The sequence below is a fragment of the Acartia tonsa genome, chromosome 6 (genome assembly GCF_053477335.1).
Source record: "Acartia tonsa isolate MP-2025a chromosome 6, ASM5347733v1, whole genome shotgun sequence".
Lineage (NCBI taxonomy): Eukaryota > Metazoa > Arthropoda > Copepoda > Calanoida > Acartiidae > Acartia > Acartia tonsa.
In genome coordinates, this window is record NC_137265.1 from 17,691,507 (window position 1) to 17,718,065 (window position 26,559).

The following is a 26,559-nucleotide window of genomic DNA, read 5'->3' on the forward strand; positions in this document are numbered from 1 at the left end:
AATTTGCTACTTTAAATTTTAAAGAAGGTGTATTAACTTTTTTGCTTTTTATTTAAGATAGCTAGTCGGTGCTTTTAGTAAGTAGTGGATGTAAAATTTTTTATAGAATTCAGATATGCAATCGTTTTTTTTTGTAGACCTCTTATCTTTAAAGTAATTTAAGTTTTTTTTAAAAATAATTAAGTCGGTTTTAAGGTACTAAAACGCAACAAAATAAAAGAAGAAAATGGCCAGTATAAACAAAAATAGTAATAAATCTTTAATTTGACACCTTACTTTTAAAATTCTGTTGAGTAATTATTGAAAAAATCTATTTTTTTAACCTCGGTTTAATAAAAACTTTAAACCTTAATATTTTCTCAAACAGACATAAAAACATGGGTTCATATTTACCTTTAGAATCAGAAAAATATTACGAATCCATTCTAAGCAAAATTGAAAAAAAGTAAAAACTTAAAAAAATAAAAATGGCCTAAAATATTATATTTTTACAGGCAACACTTAATTGTAACTATTAAACTAGCCAATCAAAAATCTCTAAAATTGACGAATCAAGAAGCTTCACCTCAAAACTTAACCAATAGAATTGACAAAAAAAAAGGATAATGTTCAAACAATATATACAATAGATACTACAATTAAAATAGTGATACTTACATAACATGTAAAGAATGAAAATTATTATGCTTCAGTTTGTTTATAAACTTCAAAACAATGCAGTTAAAAATGCATTATTGTTTCTTGTGTTTAAAAAATATCTGTTACAGTGTATGTACATTTGTTTAGGTTTTGTTCAGGTTTTGTTCAGGTTTTGTTCAAGTCAACCCTTTAAAGCCGAAAATTATGATTATTAAAATAAACTTATTTTTTTATTATAGTTTCATAAAACTTTTTCAATTTTGCTTAGAATAGATTCGTAATATTTTTCTGATTCTTAAGGTATATATGAACCCATATTGTTTATGTCTGTTTGAGAAAATATTTAGGTTTAAAGTTTTTATTAAACCGAGGTTAAAAAAATAGATTTTTTCAATAATTAATCAACAGAATTTTAAAAGTAAGGTGTCAAATTAAAGATCTTACTATTTTTGTTCATACTGGCCATTTTCTTCTTTTATTTTGTTGCGTTTTAGTACCTTAAAACCGACTTAATTATTTTTTTAAAAAACTTAAATTACTTTAAAAATAAGAGGTCTACAAAAAAACCGATTACATATCTGAATTCTATGAAAAATTTTACATCTACTACTTACTAAAAGCACCGGCTAGCTATCTTAAATAAAAAGCAAAAAAGTTAATACACCTTCTTTGAAGATTTGCTCGCTATGATCGCAAATTTAACATTTTCACGTATTTGAAGTTTTCCTTACTTTACAGTTGAATTGTCATTAAATATTCAAAATATTTGTAAAAGTTCAGGAAAAAAACTTTTTATTTAATGGTTATACATTATATTAGTATAAATATACATCAAAATAAAAAATATTGAATTTTGAAGTCTGTTTATAAAAGTGTAAATAATTCAGGAAGGGTGTGGACTATAAATTATCAGGAAGGTAGGGGACTTTGGGCTGTTTATTAAACTAGTCCCCAAAGTTTTATAATAATTCTTTCTTACTCGTTGGCGGCGTAACAACTTTGGAGACTTTATTGAATGTAGATTTTTTTTTATTTAATAAGTTTCAACCACTAATTATAATCTACGGATAATTTGTGTATCATCATTGGGAATGTACTGTGCATAAATCAATCGACCATTGTCTTATCCTTTTAGATCCCTGGTAGAACATACTGGTACAAATTTGATGATATAATGATTTTATAATTTGTTGGCTTAAAACATTTGGGTACCAAATCATATTTATTAAATCCAGCAGTATCTAAAACTTTACATCAATAATCTTAATATATTTAAGGGATTAATTTGTTTATCATCATTGACCATGGTAACGTGTAGGCTTGGAGGAAGACGTAGAAATTCCCTCAATTGCGTCATAAAAATGAGGGATGAGGAAAGAAGGAGTGGGAAAGAAAAACCTCTAAATAGAGATGGATAATCCAAGGGCGTCCAAGCTTATTCATTGGGGGGGGGGGGGGGGAGGGTAGGGTAAAAATGAACATTCAGCAGAACTTCCAGACAAAGGTGGTGTTGTCAAATTTAAATGGTTTGTTTTCAGTAATAATTTGGATATAAGTCCCTACTTCATTGTTATCAAGCTACCTTATTTACTGATTAAACAATGATTTCATTTGATACATTTTATATAAGATAATTTTTGAAAATATGAATCATGAATTACCTTAAAAGGTTTTAATTATTACATTACATAATATGAAAATCTTCTTGTGTACTACCCACTTGATAAGAAATACATTTATTTTTTATTTTATGTTTCGTATTATATAACAGTAATTAATTAAGTAAAATAAGAAAAATGAATTTATTCAGTTTCTCTTACATGAAAATGCTCTTCAAAAGAGTACTTTATATCGTGCCAAATCATCCCAGATTCACAATGTTTAAAACATTAGATAACAGTAAGATTCTAACATGAAGAAGTTTCATATCTAATTATACAAAGTAGTAAGGTTTCTTAGTTTGAAGCCTAATATTTCAGTAACTACTAAACTTATCGAGTTCTCCATCTAAGGGAAGCTTTACATAAGTCCTGGGATTGTTTTATGCTATTTCAATATTAGGTTAAAGCCTTGAGATGGTGTTAGGCTATCCCCTTTTGAATGCATAGCCCCTAGATGCAAGTGGCGCAGCTGCTGGAAACTATAAAATGCACAATGTCTTAAAATGAACATACAGACTTTTTGCCAAGTTGTAACTTGTTGTTATGTTATCTAAATTATTTACATGAGGTCAAAATTTTTTTTTAATATAAAGTTTATCATGAATTACCAAAATGCTTTAATTATTATTTTATATAATGCCAAATTCTTTTGTGTCGTGTCAAATTGTAAAAATTTTATTAGTATAGTTTCTATGAAAAATTACTAAAAAACAACCAACATATTACTTAATTTTTTTGAAAAGCTCTGTATTATAGTTTACTATATTCGATATAGCATAATGTATAAATAATGTTGGTCTTTAATGAAATAAATAAATTAAAAGAATATATGTGCTTTTACTTCAAGTAATTAAATCAACACATTCTATAATTAGGCCCTATATTTGTTGCGCATGAATATAATACATACCTGGTCTTGCATCTGTGCAAGTAGGATAGCATACTGGGTGAATTTCAACTCAGAAGCACAATTCTTTCCCAGAAGAATTAATACACACCGCACCTCTTATCATTTCCAAATACAAACAAAATAACTTGTTTTGAAGCGTGCTACACAAAACAATACCGCGTCTCAAATTAGGAAGTAAAGGTTGTCATTGTAACCTGGGGAATAAGGATTGTATTTTTAATCATGAAAAGTGAACAACCAAAAGACACAAATAGCAGAAGACCTGCCTATACACGTGTTATCTATTATTCAAAATTTTCCTATAAGCCTAACAAGTTCATGTAATTATATGGTATACATTTGAATAAAAGATGTCATAAAAGAAAAAATTCTATAAAATTTTATAGGGCTTTTTATTCTTTCATTCTATTTTTAATGTACAAATAAAATAGTTTAATCTCTTTGTATTTTAGTCTTAAAAAGCAGTCTGTGACTTTGCCAAATTGCCTGGAGATTTTTAATTATCTTCTTTTTTACAAATATATACCACAAATTAATCTCACGTGTTAGCTAGCCATAGAATAAGGAGGAATAGAAATGAAAACCCTAAATATTTCTGGGAAATTTGAAGGAATCTTTGACTTGCGCAGTAAAGACAATAATGATAAAGTACAAATCACAATGACTAGTTGGACAAAACTAGAAAAGTTTAATTTGTATCAACATCTAATATAAGAAACATAAGAGCGCAACCTAGTTTTATAATATAAATACTGAGACCAATATTTTGTTGTAAATTTTCTTACATAATTATTTTTTAAGGTTTAATATGCACATTAAATTCATTTTTAATCCATTGTGAATAGGGAAGAGGAAGCTGGATTCTTGGCTACATGGCTTTTAGTAAATCATTGGAAAAGAAATTTATTTTGAATATTTTTTCTGAATAATTACTGAAATCATGTTATTTACTAACAGCCTTGTAGCCGTTTTGGTCTTTCAAAAGTTCCAATTTTACTTCAGGCTAGCCAGGCAGAATCTTCTACCTGAATTCCATTCTATACTTTATCTTCTTTGTAGCTAGCATTCAAAATTTTCCTATAAGCCTAACAAGTTCATGTAATTATATGGTATACATCCATAAGGAAAAAGGATAAGAGGATGAATACTCACCCCAATTTCATTGTAAAATACTACTTCCCCCCTACTAAAATAATTTGTCTGCTATTTATCTAAACCGTCCGCGGCTTTTTGCATCTTAATCATAACCTATTCTATATATGTAAAAAAAATAAAAAAAATTTTATCTTATTAATCATTATTATTTTTCTGTAATTTATTATGTTTTAAAAAAAATTAAAGAAAATATTTAAAATACAATTTGATTTAGAATCTTAAAAAACAAACAGCCGCGGACGGTCTTATTGCAGCTGAAAAGTATGTTTCGCCTAGTTTAAAAATAGGAGGGTTCACCTTTTATGATCAAAAATTTATTTTTTTTCAAATTAGCCTAAATGTAATATTTAAATCTAATTAACATGATAAAACTTTAAAATGTTTACTAATAAAAAATTAATAGTTTAGCTCTCAGCCACCAGGTTCGCTAGTTGTCTACTTCAAAGACATACATTAAAACTAAGGCTAAATATTAAATAAAAAATTTCATAACTGAATAATCTAAATAAGTGAATAATCTGTAATGCTATCTATGTTCTTTCTCAGACAATACTCGTTTTTACAATATTTTTAACATTTTCAAGTGATGTTATTTACCCCTCAGGGTTTGGCCCTTTAGTGACAAAAATCCAAAACAAGAAAAATACAGGCAAAATAAAAATTGATGAACGCTTTGATATTCTAGTTCTATATCCAAAGCTAGATGGCACTGAAAAACTGATTATTATAATTTACAATCAAATGTTTATATTAAATTTGTAAAAACGTTTATTTATTAAAAAATATAAGTTAGATAGACTGCAAAATAAATCTTATAAGCTGATAATGAGTGTTATGATTAAAGTCAGTAGCAAAGTCATGAAAAATTATTAATGATAATTTTATATTCTTTCATTAGGTTTCATCAGAATGGATGATAATTCAAAATATTTCTATATCATCCCTTAAAAATTAGAATTATGCTTCAAACAACAACTATAATTGTCTTGAAATTATATTTAATTTTAAGATATTCCCATTTTGAAAAGTGGTGGAATAACATTAAAAATTCAGCGCGGCAATTGCTCAATATAGGCCTCTAGGCCCACTGCCTATTTTAGTCCTTCAAATACCTCGATTTCTCTCTTTTATTATTTTCTCTATGTATACATCTGAATAAAAGATGTTAGAAAAGAACTTTTTTTCTAAAATTTTACATGGCTTTTTATTCTTTCATTCTATTTTTGATGTACGAATGAAATCTTTTAATTTCATAAGAATTACATTGTTATTCTATAAAATTGTACATGGCTTTTTATTCTTTTATTCTATTTTTACTTTACAAATGAATTTTTTAAATTTCATGAGAATTACATTGTTATTCTATTTTTTATCCAAGAAATCAAATATAAAGTTCTTAAAAACTAGATTCATTATGGTTCCTTTATTCATTTGACACAAATAAACAAGTAAAAAAATAAATATCACTCATTTTTTTTGTAAAGATAGCATTATCTAATTTATATCTTTCTATCAATTAATCTTTTTAAGCTTCGTCATTTGTATGGCCCTTTGGACCTCCAAAATAGTGATCTCCGTTGCAAGGATTTTAAAGTTTTTTATTATTGCACTTTGAAAAGTAATATATACTGATTTTGTTCTAAAATATTACTTAACTCACAAAAGATGGCAAAATTAAGCAGCTAATCTTTTTTGAATTTGAATTTAAAATGCATCGCTTTTTAACGAGAAAGTTTTATAATTGAAGGAGAAATACTTTGAAATTAAATGCGAAAACTTATCGTACAAAATATTGATAATTAATATTTCTTGAATAGGTATTACATAAATTATCTTTAATTTTGTAATAAAAGTTGGAGACCTCAAATTCATTCATATTAAGTAACAATTATGTTTATAATTAACATTAGGGCAATTATAATACTTTTCATGGTGCTAGACTAAGGGGCTTTGTAATCAAAGAGGCAGAGAGTGGCTTGAAAAATAGCTTTAACCATCCCAAGACTTAAATCTGTAAACAGGATGTCCTAAAATCACCACATGACCATAGATGTGAAGTTTTCCTCAATGGGGGAACTTAATCGGTTCAGCATTGGTGGTATATTTAATAGCAATTTCCATCAAGGGGCGTAGACATTAGTAAATTATATAATAGTTGTTTCTTTCATCGTATTATAAACGGCTTTCCGCGTATATAGAATGTACAATTATAAGATTAAAACTAGTTTTTTTAGCCCCGAGATGCCGAAGGCACGGGCTAAAAAATGGTTTTAATCTTATGATTGTACATTTCTATGTTCGTAGAAAACTGGATATAATTCGATGCTAGACATAGTTTTTTCGTATGCATGAGAACCGGTTCCTATCCACCGGATTCGAATGAATACGAGAAAAGTTGTTAAAATACTCAGCTGTAATTGTCAAAGAGAAACCCTACACAAAAATTCATATAATTTTCTAAATAACAATCTTTTCAAGGGGTTTCCTCTCTAATTTAATTAGAAACTATTCTTCTTCAGCAAAATAATTTTTTTTTGTTATGTAATTTTAATTTTAATGAAGAATGGTTAAATAATTCTTTTTAATAACTGGATATCAACAAACATCCGTAAAAACGAAGATCTGAAGTTCGACGGTTGAGCAAACGAACATTAACACTTGCAGAGTGTATTTGTAAGTTTATACTAACTTTATGTAAATTTGTTGAAAAAAGCTTAAATGCAGGATACTGTTAAAGGACATACTTACAAAGTTTAGGACTTCAAAAATGTAACAAAATAATATAGCTTTTGTAACAATCAAACGCTTTGGTGATATCAAGGTGTCAAAATCATCAACTAATTACAAGCTCAAAACTCAGGGAGGGAAGAGACATTGGACTGTAAATAACATTGGTATCCAAGGTTTTATGAATATGTTTGGATGGCTAACAAACTTTAAGTATTTTTATTAAATCTAGAAGTGTCCAATCATTTTAACCAATAATTTTAATCTAAATACGAGGTAATTTCGTTTATTATCATTGGGGATTGAATAGATTAATCTTTACCACTTTTCTTCAATGTTACATAAAACTAATGACACAATACTGTGTAAAAATTAAAATCTATGTGAATAAAATAAATTTATATAAGAAATCTTCATTCTTCAAATTAGGAAACATTACATAATAATAAATTATATAAAGCTATTTATTGAAAAGTTTTGAAAAGAAAGGGCATTCCTAATTTGCTATTTTTAATGAATGACGGTAAGAATTATGAAATATAACACGAAATTAGAACTTTATTATAATACAAATTTTTATAATCGGAGAACCCCTAAAACTTTGAAACCGCTTATTTTACCCCCCTAAATGTTTTTAGAACTGCATTAGATTACCGTCTTTAAACTTTTAAAACCCCTGGTTTTACCCCCTCAAAATAAAAAGCTTGGACGTCCCAGGAATCGGCTACTCTATTTGGCCGATTCTGTGATTATTCCTATTAAAACCCACCTTAGGTTAAATTATTGTAAAGACTTTTGATAATAGAATTTGATTTTGAATACTGGGCAGTTTTAGAGATACTTTGTTGGGGTAAGTGAACCTCTTAACACATTTGTCAGTTAAAAACATCTAATTCCTCATTTGTTAAAAAATATTCTTGGAAGTTATAGCAAGAGGCAAAGTAACTAATGCTTACTTAAAAGATGCAGGTATTCTATCTGTGTATGGAACGATAGGCCTCTCCTTTACATTGAAGCTTCTAAAAGATCTTGGAAAGGTTTTTTTTATCCCTCCCAAGAGAAGCGTTAACTATGCCCCCCCCCTCCTTACAATTTCTTTATAAAATTAAAATTAGATTTGGTGGGTCGACCTCCAAATTGCCCCTAAGATCTTAAGGGGCGAATCCACTGGTTCTTATAATGAATTAACAGGATCTTTGTATGTCTCTGTGTGGGAACCGAAAGATCTTGCTAACCACTGAACCGAAATGGTCCTCCTTTACAGGGTAGCTTCACCTGGAAAGTTTATAACCAATGGAAATCTCCCTTAAAAAAATTAACCCTCCCCACAAATATTTTAAAAAACTACAATTGAAGTGTGCTTGACTTACTTAACCCCTCTTTTCTAAAGTTCTCCTAGAGTCATCTAGGGGCGTAGTCGCTAGTATTAACTAAATAATTACCAAAATATTTGATGCTGCTTGGTTACATATTAAATCTCCAGATAACTTAAAATTTTGTTGATATTTTGCATTGGATACTGAGAACAAAAAATCTCCCAAATCTAAAATATTATAAAAATATTAATATTTTGAAATAATAGGATTTAAGTTACGGCATATTTTTGTAATGTGTACCCTGTAGCATTCTTATGTATAGGAATAGCTGCTTAGGGTGGCTGCAGCTGAAAGCAAAGTTGTGGCTTCAACTGAGGATTATGATAAGGCTTATTAGGTGACCTATGAGGCAGCACAGCTAACAGTTAAGCTTATGAAAGCCGCGGGCCAACTGGTGGCAGTAGCTTTCAAGTTCTGATTATTTTTTACACAAAGAAATATTTGTAGTTAAATTTTGAACATGACCTTTATTGAACTGTTGTTGGTCTTGAATATCTGTCCAGGATTTATTTTTAGCCCTGTCCAGGTAATCCAGGAAATCTGGCCACCAGGATTCAACAACTTAAAAAATTAAAAGTAGGTTTATTGCCATCAATAAGTTATTTTTTTTTGTGGGGGGGGGGGGAGGATTAATAAATAGTATTACAAATTTACATGGGAGGGGGGGGGGGGGGTAGAAAATCCACAATTGTTTGGGAATTTTATAGCACCTATATTTAAAAAAATAATTAAAACACTGAAAAAATTAATCAATAAGTTAAAGCCTTTCCAGTTCGCTTTTCACAAAGTTGCATAAGTATATTTGTTGTGGCATTGATTAAAAATGAATAACAACAAAAAAATCACCAAAATACTAGGTAAAGAGAGACGGAAAAACAAATCATGAGAGTTTGGAATCAGCTGGATGTCAAAACCTTACCCCATTATTGCAATACCTCTTATAAAAAAGTTCAATGCATCCAAACTGTATAAAATTTGAGACTTTGTCGCTCATAACGCGCAGCAGCCAAGTCCTGCAATACTCTCTCACGACCTACCTCTAAGAATTCTTGTAGGTCCAGGTTTAGTCAGTTCTTGTAGCTGTGATATCATATTGTCCAATTTTACTAAATCTTTATGCTCTATGCTTCCTGTATATACCTAAACAAAAATAAGTATGTTCATTAGTGGAACAGCAACAATAAGATGATCAGTTTCTGATAAATAAAACAACAGTGAACTGTTATATACAAATAATTTGGATTATCTTATTTAACATATCAAATAATAATTCTTCTATATAACGTAGCTTAAGATTTTGATTACTTAACCGATTGAGTCCTCTATTTTAGGAAAGCTTCAAATGGGTCCCAGTGTTGGCCTTTTTCTTTCCTTCGAACACTGAGCCTTTATATAGTAGGGACGCAGCCACTAGTAAGATAAAATAAATGAAGGTTCACTATGTAGTAGATAGGCATACCTATATTAAAGCATCATATTAAAAATATACATTCCCATATAAACGACCCCTTAAATAGTGGATGTAAATATTCATTTATTTCCCCGGTATGATCATTTATATCCCTGGTATCATTTTTAGAAGATTTTAAATTTTTTTTGGAAGATTTTAGAATTTTTATTAATTACTAAAAGAAAGAAAAATAATACCAGGGAAATAAATGAAATTTAAAAACCAAAATTAAACCACATTTTAGCATAAAAATGAGTTTTTGTTTAAATGAGAATGATATTCCTATTCAGTTTTTTGTTTAGGAATATCATTTTCATTTATACAAAAACTCATTTTTTAAAATAAGTGTTCTTTTCAAAAAATATTATAAATATGAAAAAAGGAGATTATTTTCTTTCTTTTAGTAATTAATAAAAATTCTAAAATATTCCCAAAAAAAATAAAAATCTTCTAAAAATCAGGGTTCGGAAGCCGCGCCTCAGCCGCGCATAAGCCTCAGTTTTAAACCTGCTTGTGAGCAGAAAAAGAAATTTTTGAAAGAAGGATTGTCTACAAAAGAGACAGTTTTATACATCCAGCTAAATTTTATAGTGATAAAATGACGATTTTACTGAGGCTTACACGCGGCTTACGCGCGGCTTCCGATCCCTGCTAAAAATGATACCCGGGATATAAATGATCATACCCGGGAAATAAATGAATATTTACATCCACTATTTAAGGGGTTGTTTATATGGGAATGAATATTTTTTCATTCCTATTTTATTTTTAGTAGCGAAGCTACTCTATAATTCACTTTGTCCGTCCGTCAGTCAGTCCGTAACGCTATGGGGGAAATGGGATTTACTCAGCTCCTATAAAATATAGAATGCTGTAATTTTTTGACAACATTCCCATTATTAAGGAGCACAATTGACTATAAAACATCATTTGCGGTCGGACCGATTTTTAGCAGGTTTTAGGCTATTTTTTTTATATTTTTCACATTTTTCTCAATATCTCCAGTGTTTATGGTCCGATTTTCAAAAATTTTTCAGTTACAGATATCAAAATTAAATTTCCTGTCGTTTAAAGAAACAATCATGAAGGCCAGACTGCCTTTTTAGCAGGTTTTAGGCTATTTTTTAGATTTTTCACATTTTTCTCCATATCTTCAGTGTATGGTCCGATTTTCAAAATTTTTTCAGTTATAGATATCAAAATTAAATTTCCCGTCTTTTAAAGATGACAATCATGAAGGCCAGACTGCCTTTTCAGCAGGTTTTAGGCTGTTTTTTTTATATTTTTAACATTTTTCTCCATATCTTCAGTGTTTATAGTTCGATTTTCCAAACTTTAAAGGAAATAACCATGACGGCCAGACTGCCTTTTTGGCAGGTTTTAGGCTATTTATAAATATATTTAACACTTTTTTCCATATCTTCAGTGTATATGGTCCGATTTTCCAAATTTTAAAAGTTTTTATGGATTAAAAAATTAAATTTTTGTCGTTTTAAGAAAACAACCATGGCGGCCAGACTGCCTTTTATCAGGTTTTTGGCTATTTTTACATGTTTTACATATTTCCCAATATCTTTGTTCATATTTATTTTATCCAATAAATCTATTCTTGATTTTAGTAAAAACCTTTTAAATCTACCTGTACGTATTCCCATCTACGATTTTTTGTGCTTCGCTACTTATGGATGTTGTCATCCTTGTTTAATATTCATTCCAAAACAAAAAACTGGATAGGAATACCCTATTTATCGCACAGAAAAATAAAAAGAATAATGGAGATCGTGAATAAATGATGAACTATCGCTCCATCATTTATTCCCTTGGGCAAAAAATATTCATTCCTAAACAAAAAACTGGATAGGAATACCCCATTTTTGTTTGTTTATACAAACAGCTGTTAGTATACTATTGGCTGCACCCTTAGAATCTGAAGAATATAGCACAAGTATTTCATTTCATATAGCCTAAAACCATCCCAGGACCTATATTAAGCTTCTCTAAATTGGAAAATCAATGGGTTTAGTAGTTAACAAGATCTTAATGGACAAATAAGATACTACATGTTATTAAAAAATATTTTAATTTCTTTTAGACAATTATGTATAATTATTTATACGTATGAGTATTTTTTTCTCGTATATAATTAAAAACCAATTATTTCTTTTAATAAAACAAATACAAGAATGTATAGTAATAGGAAGTTTTTTTGGATTTTGTTTGACGTATAAGGGACGGAAAACCCCACAATTAGGAAACGCTATGCAATTCAAATAAAACTTTCCGTTCTAGTTCAGTCTTTATAAAACGTATATGTTTGTTCTCCAATGCTAGAGGCGTCGCCCCAACCTATCTAATAATTTTGTATAACAATGTATAAGGTTTTCTCGTATTCATTCGAATCCGGTGGATAAGAACCGGTTCTCATCAATACGAAAAAACTATGTCTAGCATCGTATTATAAACGGCTTTCTACGAACATAAAAATGTACAATCATAAGATTAAAACCAGTTTTTTTACGGCACGGGCTAAAAAAACTGGTTTTAATCTTATAATTGTACATTCTATATCCGCGGAAAGCCGTTTATAATACGATGAAAGAAATAACTATTCTTCTGTAGTTTTTTTTTATATCTACTCCATTCGAGGTAGCTTCAATGGTTTTGAGCTATCTTTTTCAGATTTTTAACTTGGGATGGGTTTAGGCTGTTTTATTTCCAAGTTTAGGTCTTGGCATGGTTTATGCTATTTTTCTTTCCCATGTCATAGATGCGCTACTCCATTTGAGGTAGCTTCAATGGTTTTGAGCTATCTTTTTCAGATTTTTAACTTGGGATGGGTTTAGGCTGTTTTATTTCTAAGTTTAGATTTTGGCATGGTTTATGCTATTTTTCTTTCCCATGTCATAGGGGCGCGGCAACAGTAATAGTGATATTTACTCCATTAAAATTCATAGGTTTCAAAAAACCAAAAACAAATTAACTTTATTTGATTGAATACAAAATTGTATGAAAATTTGTTTAAAAATTTATTAAATACAGTATACTTTTTAGGGACATACTATTTAGAGATGCTCGCTAAAACCAGTGTACCTTGTTGTCCTATAAATCACTATTACAAAAATGAGGGATTATTATAACATACAAAAATATGTCGAAAAGGCTAAAAAACAGCATATTTTAAATGAGCATACGTTACAGAAATCATCATGCAAAATTTTAAATCAATAGGACAATTTTATATGCCTAAATTAACGATTTTTGTTATCCGTTGGATACGGACGTACGTCCAGACGGACTTACGAACGTATAGATCCTAATGAAAGAAAAGCTTCGCTTTTAGAAATTATCTCTGTATATTTTGTATATATTCTAACCTGGGCTCCAAAACCATAGAGAGGAAAATATTGTTTCTGATAATCAATCCATTCACTAAATTGGAAATAATAAATCAACTTAACTAAACAAGGATGTCAACATCCATAAGTAGCAAAAGATATATAAATAATATACAAACTTAAGTACATGCAGAAATAAAGACATATGGACAAAGTGACTTACAGAGTAGATGCTCCCTTGAGAGTTGTATCTCATATAGCAGCTGTAAAAATCACATTCATCTTGAATTGAACCCTTGCCCCTATTAGCATTACAGATGGTCCGACCAAACAGGTACGTTAAAGAGGAGATTGAAAATTTTCCTTTTCACTACCGACAGACGAACGGACTAGCCAAAAAATTAAAGCATCTAGCTACTATTAACGAGTAAATGAGAACCCAATCAATTGATTATATTAGCATAAAAAATAATCCTCTGTAACATGTTTTTATAAATGAATATTTAAATATAACATTAAAAACAGAATAATTAAAAAGAATCAGATAATTTGTTTGAGTTCTCATTAAATTTGCGTCAGCCAAGCCTCTATCCATATATTAAAGTAAAATGATGTTTGTCTGTCAGTTCGTAACAAAGGATGTCTCTAGCCGCTGACACGATATGGTTTTACTTCACAATAAAGCTTCGCATAGGTCCTGGAAAGGTTTATAACAATTTAGGTTGAAGGTACCGACACCCTCAAAAGAGAAATCACTCCTAAGACCCCCTATTTTTTTTACTTTTTGTTTTAAAAACTTTTTTCCTCTTATATACTAAGAAATATTATCTTATGTCAGGGGCGTCCAAGTTTTTTTATTTGGGGGGGGGGGAGGTAAACATTTTTTAAGGGGGGGTTAAATGGCGCGCGCAGCGCTCCGCAAATTTTGGGGGGAAAAATTTGCTTGGGGGGTAATTACCCCCCCTGAAATCTGTTGGCAGGGGTAAATTTATCCCGGGGGTAAAAGTTTTGGAGGGGGTAATTTAATAATGTAAAAAGGTACCTACCTAGTTATGAAAATTTTTTTTGTTGGGGATTATTTATTTTACTTTAAAGGGCGAATATAGGTTGAATATAATATGGGCTCAAAAAAACCGTGCAATTCCATAGATTATAAGTAACTTTAAGATATTGACATATCCAAATGTATAAGTCTGTTATAGCTTAAAACCTGAACATTCTCAGGATAAATTTATGTAATAAGTGTGGTTCCCTAAGAACTCCAAACAACCTAGCATCACACAAGGCTTCGGTTTAAGGTTGAATTAAAAACCTTTTGTTAAATGATAGTCGTAATAAAAGTGGAAACCAGTTATCAATCTATTTTTTTGTATTGTGGATTGTTTCTTCCTTGACAATATTCCCCAACAAAGTGTAAAGTATATGAATTTTATTTTTAAAAAAAAACCTTTACAGGAGAAATTTTATTTCATGTAAGTATGAAAATTATATGGTAATTGTTATAATTAATTTAAAGAGGACAAAAATAATAGGTGAATAGTGTTTTTTTTTCTTATATTTTTATCTGGAGAAAATCTGGCGATCGGTGCGTTTGTGTGTGTGTGTTGAAAAATGCGTACTAGGGTAATTATATCATCAAGAATTAATCATTGATCTTTATACAGAAAAAAAACTTTAAAACGTATTATTTACCCTAGTAATTACTCCGGACGCAAATTGACGCAAATTATTTAATGCTTTTTAAAAAATCAATAAAATAGTATATAATATAAAAAAATAAACACTTTAATTATCAATTAAGATGCATGCCAATGTAATAGTCAATTAAACTTAAGAATAATAGTCAAAACAGTCTTGTAAAGGGCTAAAATAAACGATTTTGTTGACTTTCTCATTTATCATATGTTGAAGTAAAAGCAAAAATTGCAAAATCTACTTAAGGATTTTTTTGATTTTTTAAATTTAACATAGATATTTTAAAAGTATGTAATGGCACCTTTCATATAAGCTCATATCATATTGAAACTATATTCGCCCTTTAAGTACTTATGTACAGATAAGTAACTTTACATATTTTATGTATTTATACCCATTCTTTTGCGTAATAATATTCAAAGCAATCTAAACCACGACAAACTTAAATTTAGAGAAGCTTTGCTTGTAATAAAACTGAGGTAAGCTCTTTATATTTAGTTCATATAAAAAGTAAGTCATACAATACAATTGACCAATGATAGGCCAATACACACACTAAATTACCTATGGCAGGCCAGTTTACAATCTAATTGACCAATGGTAGGCCAGTATAAAATCTTCTACCTGAGATAGCTGTCACTGGGAAGTAATTTATTTGGATTGAAGCTTTGTTCTATGTTTAAGGATCCAACTATTCCCAAGCATAACAGTCCAACTGTCAGTAAACAAACACATATCTACAATAAAACAAAATAATCAAAATTGTATATAAATTTGTTATAATTTATATAATACTACCGGCTGCGCTCCTAACGTTTAGGAGCTATGTATTCGAAGGAGTAAGGAAAGAAGGAAAATAGCCTAAACCTAGATATAAGAATGAAATAGCATAAAACCATCCATGGGCATATAAGAAGTTTCCGTAAAATAGAGAGTTCAATCTGTTCAAAAGTTATCGAAATCTTAAGCTACAGACAAAACACCTTACTACTTTATGATATAACTAGCGACTGCGCTTCTAGCATCTAGGAGCACTGTATTCGAAGGAGGTACGAAAATAGCCTAAAAGCAAACTTATATATACAAATTAAATAGCCGAAAACCATCTAGGGACCTATAAGAAGATTACATAATATGGAGAATTCAATCTGTTCAGTAGTTATCGAAATCTTAATCTACAGATAAAAAATCTTACTACTTTATATAAAAAGATAATAATATCAATAATTTATATCTATAAGGATAAAGAAAGCCATACATAAACTTTGATTATACCTTCAAAGCTATCATATAAAAAATAGTGAAAATGAACGTTTAATCAGAAAAAAAATATTGAATAAACTTTTTTCCCCATAAGTTGATGAATGTTTATATTTACGTCAATAATTGAATAAATTTAATTTCATATTAAAAACCAGCTATATCTAATACGTGAATTTTTTTTCATCGCGGTTAAAAATCGTTTTAATATTCGTTAGATTCAACCAGTTTCTCAGCCATACTGAAAAATCATTTATAGCTTCGTATTACAGACAATTTTTCACGAATTATAAAATAAAAATCATAAAATGAATTCCAGTTTTTTTTAAAACAAAAACTGGTTTTCATCTTAATTTCTATTTTTAAAATCCGCGGAAAGCTGTCTATAATACGATGCAATGAATGACTATTCCATTACGGATTAGAGCCCGATTAATAACCACTGGATTAACAGGATGCAAAATGATTCTTTGCTTCCACAAAGTGCCTCTTGATAAATAAGGCTCTTGAGTCCCCACTCTTTTATTGTTGAAATAAATAAAAAAAAACAGGGTAGGAGTTGCTCTAACCATGCGGGACTACCCAGTTCATAGCTTTGTGTAACCTAACCTGCCCAAAAGTAATTGACCAATGGTATGGAAAAAAAACATAAAATTATAATTTTATATGCATTTCTTGATGGTGTAGACTTCTATAATTGAATTCTATAAATTCATTTTTAAAACCTCTGAACCTAACCATAAATTTATTTTACCTTACAAGTTTTCTTCATTATAAATTGTGAAAACTTGGCAAATAATGTTTTTGAAGAAATAATTTTCAGGCACGCTGTATCTGGTTCCAGTTTCTCTGAATTTACCTGAATCAAATAAGTTTAAAAAATCCAGGTAGCTTTTAAAAAATCCTCTAACATTCTTTACTCTGAAAGGATGGGGGCAATAATTTGTTTATCTATCTAGTCCACAAAGTTTTATAACAACGTTTTCATATTGGTTGTCTTAACAACTTCCCTTTAGTTATCTTTTTTATACCTTTGCTGGATTTTTGTGCTTTAATGAACATCTAAACTGCAAACCAAAAAATAGGCAAATATGAATTTTCAGAATAGCAGCTTTATTATTCATTTAGAATGGTTTTACTGTAAATATGAAATGCAGATGCATCTTTTGATTACAAGTTTTTAATGTAAGTTTTTTAATAATCAGCACCAATGAAGCACAAGATCTCAAAAACAGCATTTTGGGGAAAAACTGGTGAACCATAAAGATATGCAAACTTAAAACAAAGCAATGGAAAAACGATTTTTTGCACTTTTCTCCTCTTAAGATTGATTCTGATAAATTAACAATTTTTAAAGGAATTTATGCATTAATTATTATGAAATATAGTATAAGGTAGAAATTAAAGATTTTTCTAAATAAGAAATATTAAAAAAAAGAAATTCGACCCCTTTCACTTTAGAGGACAGAAGCTGACCTCCAGTCTTATGGACGAAGCTAAATATATGTAGAAAATAAAAATTACCCTCAAAAGTATACAAAATGTTTTTTGATGTGCTAAAAAGATCCATTTTAAAATCTTGATTTTGAAAATGGTGGCCTTTAAGATGCTCCTACTGGTGGTGATGGTGAGCCAAATGTTATCATGCATGCCCATGACGACTCATATATTAAACTATGGTCCAATTTTTGTATTCATAGCAGCCTCCAGCCAAGAAATATTAAAAAAGAAAAAAATTGCAATTTTAATTACTCCAATTCATAAGGTAAACACTGTAGCTTTTAGAAGATGATTATATATTTCATGTCGAGAGGCTCCATTGAAGATTGCTATGACTACAAAAAATGGCACATAGGTTACTAGACAAGTTGTTGTAATGTTGTACTTAGATAACATTTGACTCACCAAAAAAATGAAGAAAATTGCAAAAATAACCGTTTAATTTTCTTTTATATTTGCATATTTTTTTGGTTCACCCCTAAATGCTGTTTTTGAGATCTTGTGCTTCATTAGTGCTGATTAATAAAAATTAACAGTGGAAACTTGTAACCGAAAGATGCATCTACATTTTATATTTACAGTAAAATCATCATAAATGAATAATAAAGCTGCTATTCTAAAAATTCAGATTTGCCTATTTTTTGGTTCGCAGTTTAGGGTAATAAATCTATTTATTTACCTTCATGCAAGGAAGCATACAGTGACGTTGGCTTGTTATTCTTTTATTATCCAGAGTTAACCAGGCTACAAACCAGGATACCTAAATAAACCAGATAATTACAGCTGCTATACAGATGGTTATACTCCCACAGAAATTTTACCTGTAGAAGAAGGACAGCTACTATACAGATGGTGGTACTCACACAGAAAGTTTACCTGTAGAAGAAGGACAGCTGCTATGCAGATGGTGGTACTCACACAGAAAGTTTACCTGTAGAAGAAAGACAGCTGCTATACAGATGGTTATACTCCCACAGAAAGTTTACCTGTAGAAGAAAGACAGCTGCTATGCAGATGGTGGTACTCACACAGAAAGTTTACCTGTAGAAGAAAGACAGCTGCTATACAGATGGTGGTACTCACACAGAAAGTTTACCTGTAGAAGAAAGACAGCTGCTATACAGATGGTGGTACTTACACAGAAAGTTTACCTGTAGAAGAAAGACAGCTGATATACAGATGGTGGTACTCACACAGAAAGTTTACCTGTAGAAGAAGGACAGCTGCTATACAGATGGTGGTACTCACACAGAAAGTTTACCTGTAGAAGAAGGACAGCTGCTATACAGATGGTGGTACTCACACATAAAGTTTACCTGTAGAAGAAAGACAGCTGCTATACAGATGGCCGCACTTACACAAAAAGCCTGCAGACCCGGCATTATCTAAAATTTACAATTAATATCACTTAGACCACTCAGGCCTAACAAAACTGGTTATAATCTTATAATTTTCATTTCAATATCCGCGGAAAGCTGTCTGTAATATGATGCTATATATAATTTTTCATTATGGCTGAGAACTGGTTTCCGATAATAATGAAATGAAAACTTAAGGCTTGCAAAACTGGTAATAATTATATAATTTTTGTTTTAATATTCTAGAAAAATTGTAATACGATGCTATTCATTATTTTTTAGTATGGCTGAGGACCGGTTCTAATCAAGCGGATATTAATCGATTTCAAAGCCATCCATACTGGAAAATTATATTTAGTTACGTTTTGGACTGAATAACCACAATCTTGCCCTAAACTGAATTAAACTGAGGGGGGGGGGGGAGGTTGTTATTGGGAAACCCCCATCAAGGGCAATGCCCCTATTGACAATTACACTCACAATATTGTACACGCGAACCAAATTATTAAAGGTATTTATTACAAAAAAAATATCTTCAATTATAAACTATTTTCATATTGGGTTACATTAAATATAAAATATCTTAATTTAATATCAAAAGTTTAATATTTATGTAAAAAGGAATTATGTACAAAAGTAGCGCAGTAATATCAAAATGGATACATTTTATATAGATTTGAATTTAAATTAAGACAATGGCCGTTAAATTGATGTACATCCCCAATGATGATACACAAAATTAATCTTTCTCTAGATTAAAATCCCAGGTTGCTCTTAGTATAGGTAGAATTTTTTTTTTGTATTGTAAAAATTATACAAAACATACAAAAGTACTATTGTATACATTTTTTTAAAATTTTGTACAGTAAATTTTTTTTGGCAAAGTCCCCTTGTACATGTTGTATCAATTTTGTATACATTAGTATATTTTCTGTTTTTTTTATTAATTAGTATATTTTTTTTTGTATATGTTGTACACTTTTTTTTTTATTTTAGTACTAATACCATTTTCCTGATTGTATATCTTGTATTCATTTTTTGTCGATAGTATTTATTTCAAAAATTTGGCAGAGTCCAAACATTTTTTACTTTACTGAATATTTTAATATGTATACTGAAGTAACAAAACATATTAGGTTATAATTTGTGGATTTAAAACAGTTTTTTGTTTCATGCTTATTATATTAATTTTTTATACAACAGTACAAAGTTTTGGAAATTTGGCTAAGTCCAAATTTTAGGACTTTGCCTAAAAATGAACATAGTATTTATTGTATAATTTTTTTGTATGATAGTATATTTCAAAAATATTTTCCAATATTCCAATATTTTGACTCTAACAAAATTTTAAAAATGTATACAATTGAACAACCAAAAACATACAATAACCTAAATTTTGATAAGTTCCAAAACTGAGAACTTAGGAAATATTTTTAAAAACATTTTTTGAACATAAAAAAAAATTTAGAATTTGACAAAAAAATTGTTTAATTCTACAATTTTAATTTTATTTTTGAGTACAAATTTTTTTTTAAGTAAAAAAATTTGGGACTTAGTCTGATAATTGAAAAAGTGTACAACATATACAAAAATTAAATATGTTACTATTAAACATAAAAGTACTATTGTAGACAAAATTGATACAACATGTTCAAGAAAAAGATTAAGAGACTTAGCCAAAAAAAGGACAGTACAAAATTACAAAAAAATATACAATAGTACTTTTGTATATTTTGTATAATTTTCATAATAAAAAAAAATTCTACCTGATATAGTTCAAATTTTTGTTGCTAGGTGTCTTTCACTTTTTAGAAATTTTTTTTTTTTTAAATACTGTCTAACTCTACAATTTCAATTTTGTTTCTTGGTTTTTTCTAAGTACAAAAATGGACTGCACAAAATTACAAAAAAATAATACAATAGTACTTATTTATGTTTTGTATAATTTTCATAATACAAAAAAATTCTACCTATACTAAGAACAACCTGGAAAGACTCTTAATCTTATTATATAAAGTAGTAACGATTTTTTTGCCTAAAGCTTAAGATTACATAGACTACTGAACTGATTGAATTCTACTTTTAAGGGAAGGTTCACATAGGTCCTGTGATGGTTTTATGCTATCTTATTTTTAGATTTATGCCCCTAGATGGTAGAGGCTATTTTTATGTCGCCTTATTACACTAAAAGGGGGGCAGCTGCACATAGACGTCCAAGGGGGGGGGGGTGGCAATGGGGTGATTACCCCCCCAAAATGAATTTGGGGGTCACCCCCAAAATTTTGGATTTTCAATTTCCCCCCCCCCCCAAAAAAAATACCTCTATAAAATAAAGATTACCCTCCCCCAAAATTTGTATTTTCAAAATTTTACCCCCCCAAATAAAAAACCTTGGACGCCCCTGCTGCAAGTGAATAATAACAAGGATGACAACAGCCATAAAAGCTAAGCTCTGAAACGGTAGGACAGACGAACATTAACCCTTATAGAGTGTCAGAACTTTATTTACAAAATAGAAATATAAAAGTTTTGAAAAAAATATATGTATATTTGTTGCAAAACTTATTAAAATACAGAATTCTGTTTAAGGACATACTGGCATTTTTAGGACTTGATTACAGAATTGCTTTGCTTGAAATCTTGGTACCTTATTGTAATAGGAATCAGTACTCCAAAAATCATATCTATATGATGATTATATAACATAAATATTTGTTGTTAAAAAAGTTAAATATCACAATGTTTAAAATGGACATACGGACATTCTGGTAACGATTATAGAGTTGCTACGCTTTCTAAATCGTACCTCCGCACTTATCATTTTGAAAAGTTTAAAATCAATAGGACTATTATAACTTGCCTAAATTAACATAAAAAGCTATCTGTTACGTACAAACGGACGTACGGACTGACGCTAAATATAGAAAAGCTTCTCTTTTAAAAAGATATACATAGAGAAATATAAAAGAAGAATTCTATTATATAAAGCAGTAAGGCTTTATGTTCTGAAACTTAAGATCTCAATAACTACTGATCAGGCTTTCTATTTCAGGTAAGCCTAATATTTGTCTTGTGATGGTTTTAGGCTATGTTATTTTAAGTCTTAGATTGGTTTTATGCTATTCTATTTTAAGTTTTGGGAAGGTTTTAGGCTTTTTTTTTCCCTTTAAATACAGAGCCACAAGATTCTAGGGGCGTAACTGCTAGTATTATATAAGGGTAATTATTAAATGGATTTTACACCACATTAAAATGTACTTTAATAAAGTGAAACTTGTAGCTGGCTAAAAGAACAAACAAAGAACCCACTTTACCCCACCCCTCCCCTCCTACTGGAAGAACAAACTATCAAATAAATGATATTCAAGATATACAAACAATACTAAGACTTTGGGGACTAGTGTAAAAAACAGACCAAAGTCCCCTCCCTCCCTGTGTATAAAATTGTGGCGAGCTGGCTTTTATTCACTTTTCAATGCACATTTTAAATGGATTGTAACAATTTTCTACTTTATATAGTTAAAATTTTCGCCGCTAAATGTCTCTTACTTTTTAGAAAAACTTTATTTTTTGGTTTTTTTTAAATACATGGTTGTTTAAAAATGCATGAAGTAAATCTTATTTAAATTTGTTTCCCTTTTAATTGTTTTTTTTCAATATTTTGAAATATTTTGTTTTTAATAGTTACAAAATTTAAACTATAGAGGTAAGTCAATCAAATCTAGTCTAGAGTTATGTCAAGTCATGATAAAGTTGAAAAATAAAAATTTTCACACTACTTCAAATTATGAAGGACTCTTATCATGTTAAAACAGAGTTAAACACATGGAAATATATCCCTTAACTCAATAATATTTTTTGAGGAAATATAATTCTGTTCAAACTGTCTGGATGGCATCACATAAAAATTACAAAATTGGTAGTACTTTTGGATAGAAATGTAAACAATTTGGGCTTACTTTTGCATCCCTTCGTATCAATTTTTTAAATGGCGTACGAAATTTGCAAGGGGTCTTTTTAAATTTGTCGTATACATTTTTTGTGCTTTGTACTAATTTTTACTCGTATTAATTTTTACCGCCTCGTACTAATTTTCTAACCCACTGGATCACGGCCGAAAAATGGTTTTCGTATATAATATATGTCTCTAGTACTAACAAAATTTCTCGTACCCTCGTAAGAATTATTGCATAACGATGGTATACTTTCGTAGAACCAACAAATTTTCTATACTATAGTATAACAAAATTGATACAATTTTAGAGTAAGACCATATATACTATTGTAAACAAAATGATATACGAAAAAAAATTTCCACCTATACGAATGATAACCTGGGATTAGTCAGCTAGCTATAACCAACAAGCGAATTAATTATTTAACCCTATTTCACCATACTTGCTGAAAACCTGATTTTTGGATGATACAATTGTTAGTACCAAAACATTCATGCTATGGTAATTGATGTATTATTACATGGATATTACACCAGATTTTCATGTACCCCAATAAAAAATTAGACTCGCAGCTTGCTAAAATAACAATACCCCCCATACATCCTATATCTCATCCCCTCCCCTCCTACTGAATGAAGAAACTTACCAATAAAGGAGTACCATACCATGAAATTTTCATATAAAATAACCATATCAACAAAAATTTGACTGTATATATAAACGTAAATAATATTCATTCAATCCCAGGTTATCATTCGTATAGGTGGAAATTTTTTTTCGTATATCATTTTGTTTACAATAGTATATATGGTCTTACTCTAAAATTGTATCAATTTTGTTATACTATAGTATAGAAAATTTGTTGGTTCTACGAAAGTATACCATCGTTATGCAATAATTCTTACGAGGGTACGAGAAATTTTGTTAGTACTAGAGACATATATTATATACGAAAACCATTTTTCGGCCGTGATCCAGTGGGTTAGAAAATTAGTACGAGGCGGTAAAAATTAATACGAGTAAAAATTAGTACAAAGCACAAAAAATGTATACGACAAATTTAAAAAGACCCCTTGCAAATTTCGTACGCCATTTAAAAAATTGATACGAAGGGATGCAAAAGTAAGCCCAAATTGTTTACATTTCTATCCAAAAGTACTACCAATTTTGTAATTTTTATGTGATGCCATCCAGACAGTTTGAACAGAATTATATTTCCTCAAAAAATATTATTGAGTTAAGGGATATATTTCCATGTGTTTAACTCTGTTTTAACATGATAAGAGTCCTTCATAATTTGAAGTAGTGTGAAAATTTTTATTTTTCAACTTTATCATGACTTGACATAACTCTAGACTAGATTTGATTGACTTACCTCTATAGTTTAAATTTTGTAACTATTAAAAACAAAATATTTCAAAATATTGAAAAAAAACAATTAAAAGGGAAACAAATTTAAATAAGATTTACTTCATGCATTTTTAAACAACCATGTATTTAAAAAAAACCAAAAAATAAAGTTTTTCTAAAAAGTAAGAGACATTTAGCGGCGAAAATTTTAACTATATAAAGTAGAAAATTGTTACAATCCATTTAAAATGTGCATTGAAAAGTGAATAAAAGCCAGCTCGCCACAATTTTATACACAGGGAGGGAGGGGACTTTGGTCTGTTTTTTACACTAGTCCCCAAAGTCTTAGTATTGTTTGTATATCTTGAATATCATTTATTTGATAGTTTGTTCTTCCAGTAGGAGGGGAGGGGTGGGGTAAAGTGGGTTCTTTGTTTGTTCTTTTAGCCAGCTACAAGTTTCACTTTATTAAAGTACATTTTAATGTGGTGTAAAATCCATTTAATAATTACCCTTATATAATACTAGCAGTTACGCCCCTAGAATCTTGTGGCTCTGTATTTAAAGGGAAAAAAAAAGCCTAAAACCTTCCCAAAACTTAAAATAGAATAGCATAAAACCAATCTAAGACTTAAAATAACATAGCCTAAAACCATCACAAGACAAATATTAGGCTTACCTGAAATAGAAAGCCTGATCAGTAGTTATTGAGATCTTAAGTTTCAGAACATAAAGCCTTACTGCTTTATATAATAGAATTCTTCTTTTATATTTCTCTATGTATATCTTTTTAAAAGAGAAGCTTTTCTATATTTAGCGTCAGTCCGTACGTCCGTTTGTACGTAACAGATAGCTTTTTATGTTAATTTAGGCAAGTTATAATAGTCCTATTGATTTTAAACTTTTCAAAATGATAAGTGCGGAGGTACGATTTAGAAAGCGTAGCAACTCTATAATCGTTACCAGAATGTCCGTATGTCCATTTTAAACATTGTGATATTTAACTTTTTTAACAACAAATATTTATGTTATATAATCATCATATAGATATGATTTTTGGAGTACTGATTCCTATTACAATAAGGTACCAAGATTTCAAGCAAAGCAATTCTGTAATCAAGTCCTAAAAATGCCAGTATGTCCTTAAACAGAATTCTGTATTTTAATAAGTTTTGCAACAAATATACATATATTTTTTTCAAAACTTTTATATTTCTATTTTGTAAATAAAGTTCTGACACTCTATAAGGGTTAATGTTCGTCTGTCCTACCGTTTCAGAGCTTAGCTTTTATGGCTGTTGTCATCCTTGTTATTATTCACTTGCAGCAGGGGCGTCCAAGGTTTTTTATTTGGGGGGGTAAAATTTTGAAAATACAAATTTTGGGGGAGGGTAATCTTTATTTTATAGAGGTATTTTTTTTGGGGGGGGGGGGAAATTGAAAATCCAAAATTTTGGGGGTGACCCCCAAATTCATTTTGGGGGGGTAATCACCCCATTGCCACCCCCCCCCCCTTGGACGTCTATGTGCAGCTGCCCCCCTTTTAGTGTAATAAGGCGACATAAAAATAGCCTCTACCATCTAGGGGCATAAATCTAAAAATAAGATAGCATAAAACCATCACAGGACCTATGTGAACCTTCCCTTAAAAGTAGAATTCAATCAGTTCAGTAGTCTATGTAATCTTAAGCTTTAGGCAAAAAAATCGTTACTACTTTATATAATAAGATTAAGAGTCTTTCCAGGTTGTTCTTAGTATAGGTAGAATTTTTTTGTATTATGAAAATTATACAAAACATAAATAAGTACTATTGTATTATTTTTTTGTAATTTTGTGCAGTCCATTTTTGTACTTAGAAAAAACCAAGAAACAAAATTGAAATTGTAGAGTTAGACAGTATTTAAAAAAAAAAAAATTTCTAAAAAGTGAAAGACACCTAGCAACAAAAATTTGAACTATATCAGGTAGAATTTTTTTTTATTATGAAAATTATACAAAATATACAAAAGTACTATTGTATATTTTTTTGTAATTTTGTACTGTCCTTTTTTTGGCTAAGTCTCTTAATCTTTTTCTTGAACATGTTGTATCAATTTTGTCTACAATAGTACTTTTATGTTTAATAGTAACATATTTAATTTTTGTATATGTTGTACACTTTTTCAATTATCAGACTAAGTCCCAAA

The 26,559-nt window shown here is 29.5% G+C and overlaps 1 protein-coding gene across 1 annotated transcript in view; it reads right to left on the reverse strand.

Annotated features, from left to right (window-relative positions):
• LOC145322008 (NPC intracellular cholesterol transporter 1 homolog 1b-like) overlaps nt 1-26,559 on the reverse strand; it is a 72,922-nt gene that overhangs the window by 10,038 nt on the left and 36,325 nt on the right. The window contains exons 24-31 of the mRNA XM_080163739.1: nt 19,025-19,093; nt 18,388-18,468; nt 16,963-17,067; nt 15,573-15,685; nt 13,293-13,347; nt 9,506-9,608; nt 8,934-9,029; nt 8,535-8,635 (exon numbers count right to left, since the gene is read on the reverse strand). Coding sequence (XP_080019865.1) covers nt 8,535-8,635; nt 8,934-9,029; nt 9,506-9,608; nt 13,293-13,347; nt 15,573-15,685; nt 16,963-17,067; nt 18,388-18,468; nt 19,025-19,093 — 723 coding nt within the window. The remainder of the gene's footprint in view (nt 1-8,534; nt 8,636-8,933; nt 9,030-9,505; nt 9,609-13,292; nt 13,348-15,572; nt 15,686-16,962; nt 17,068-18,387; nt 18,469-19,024; nt 19,094-26,559) is intronic.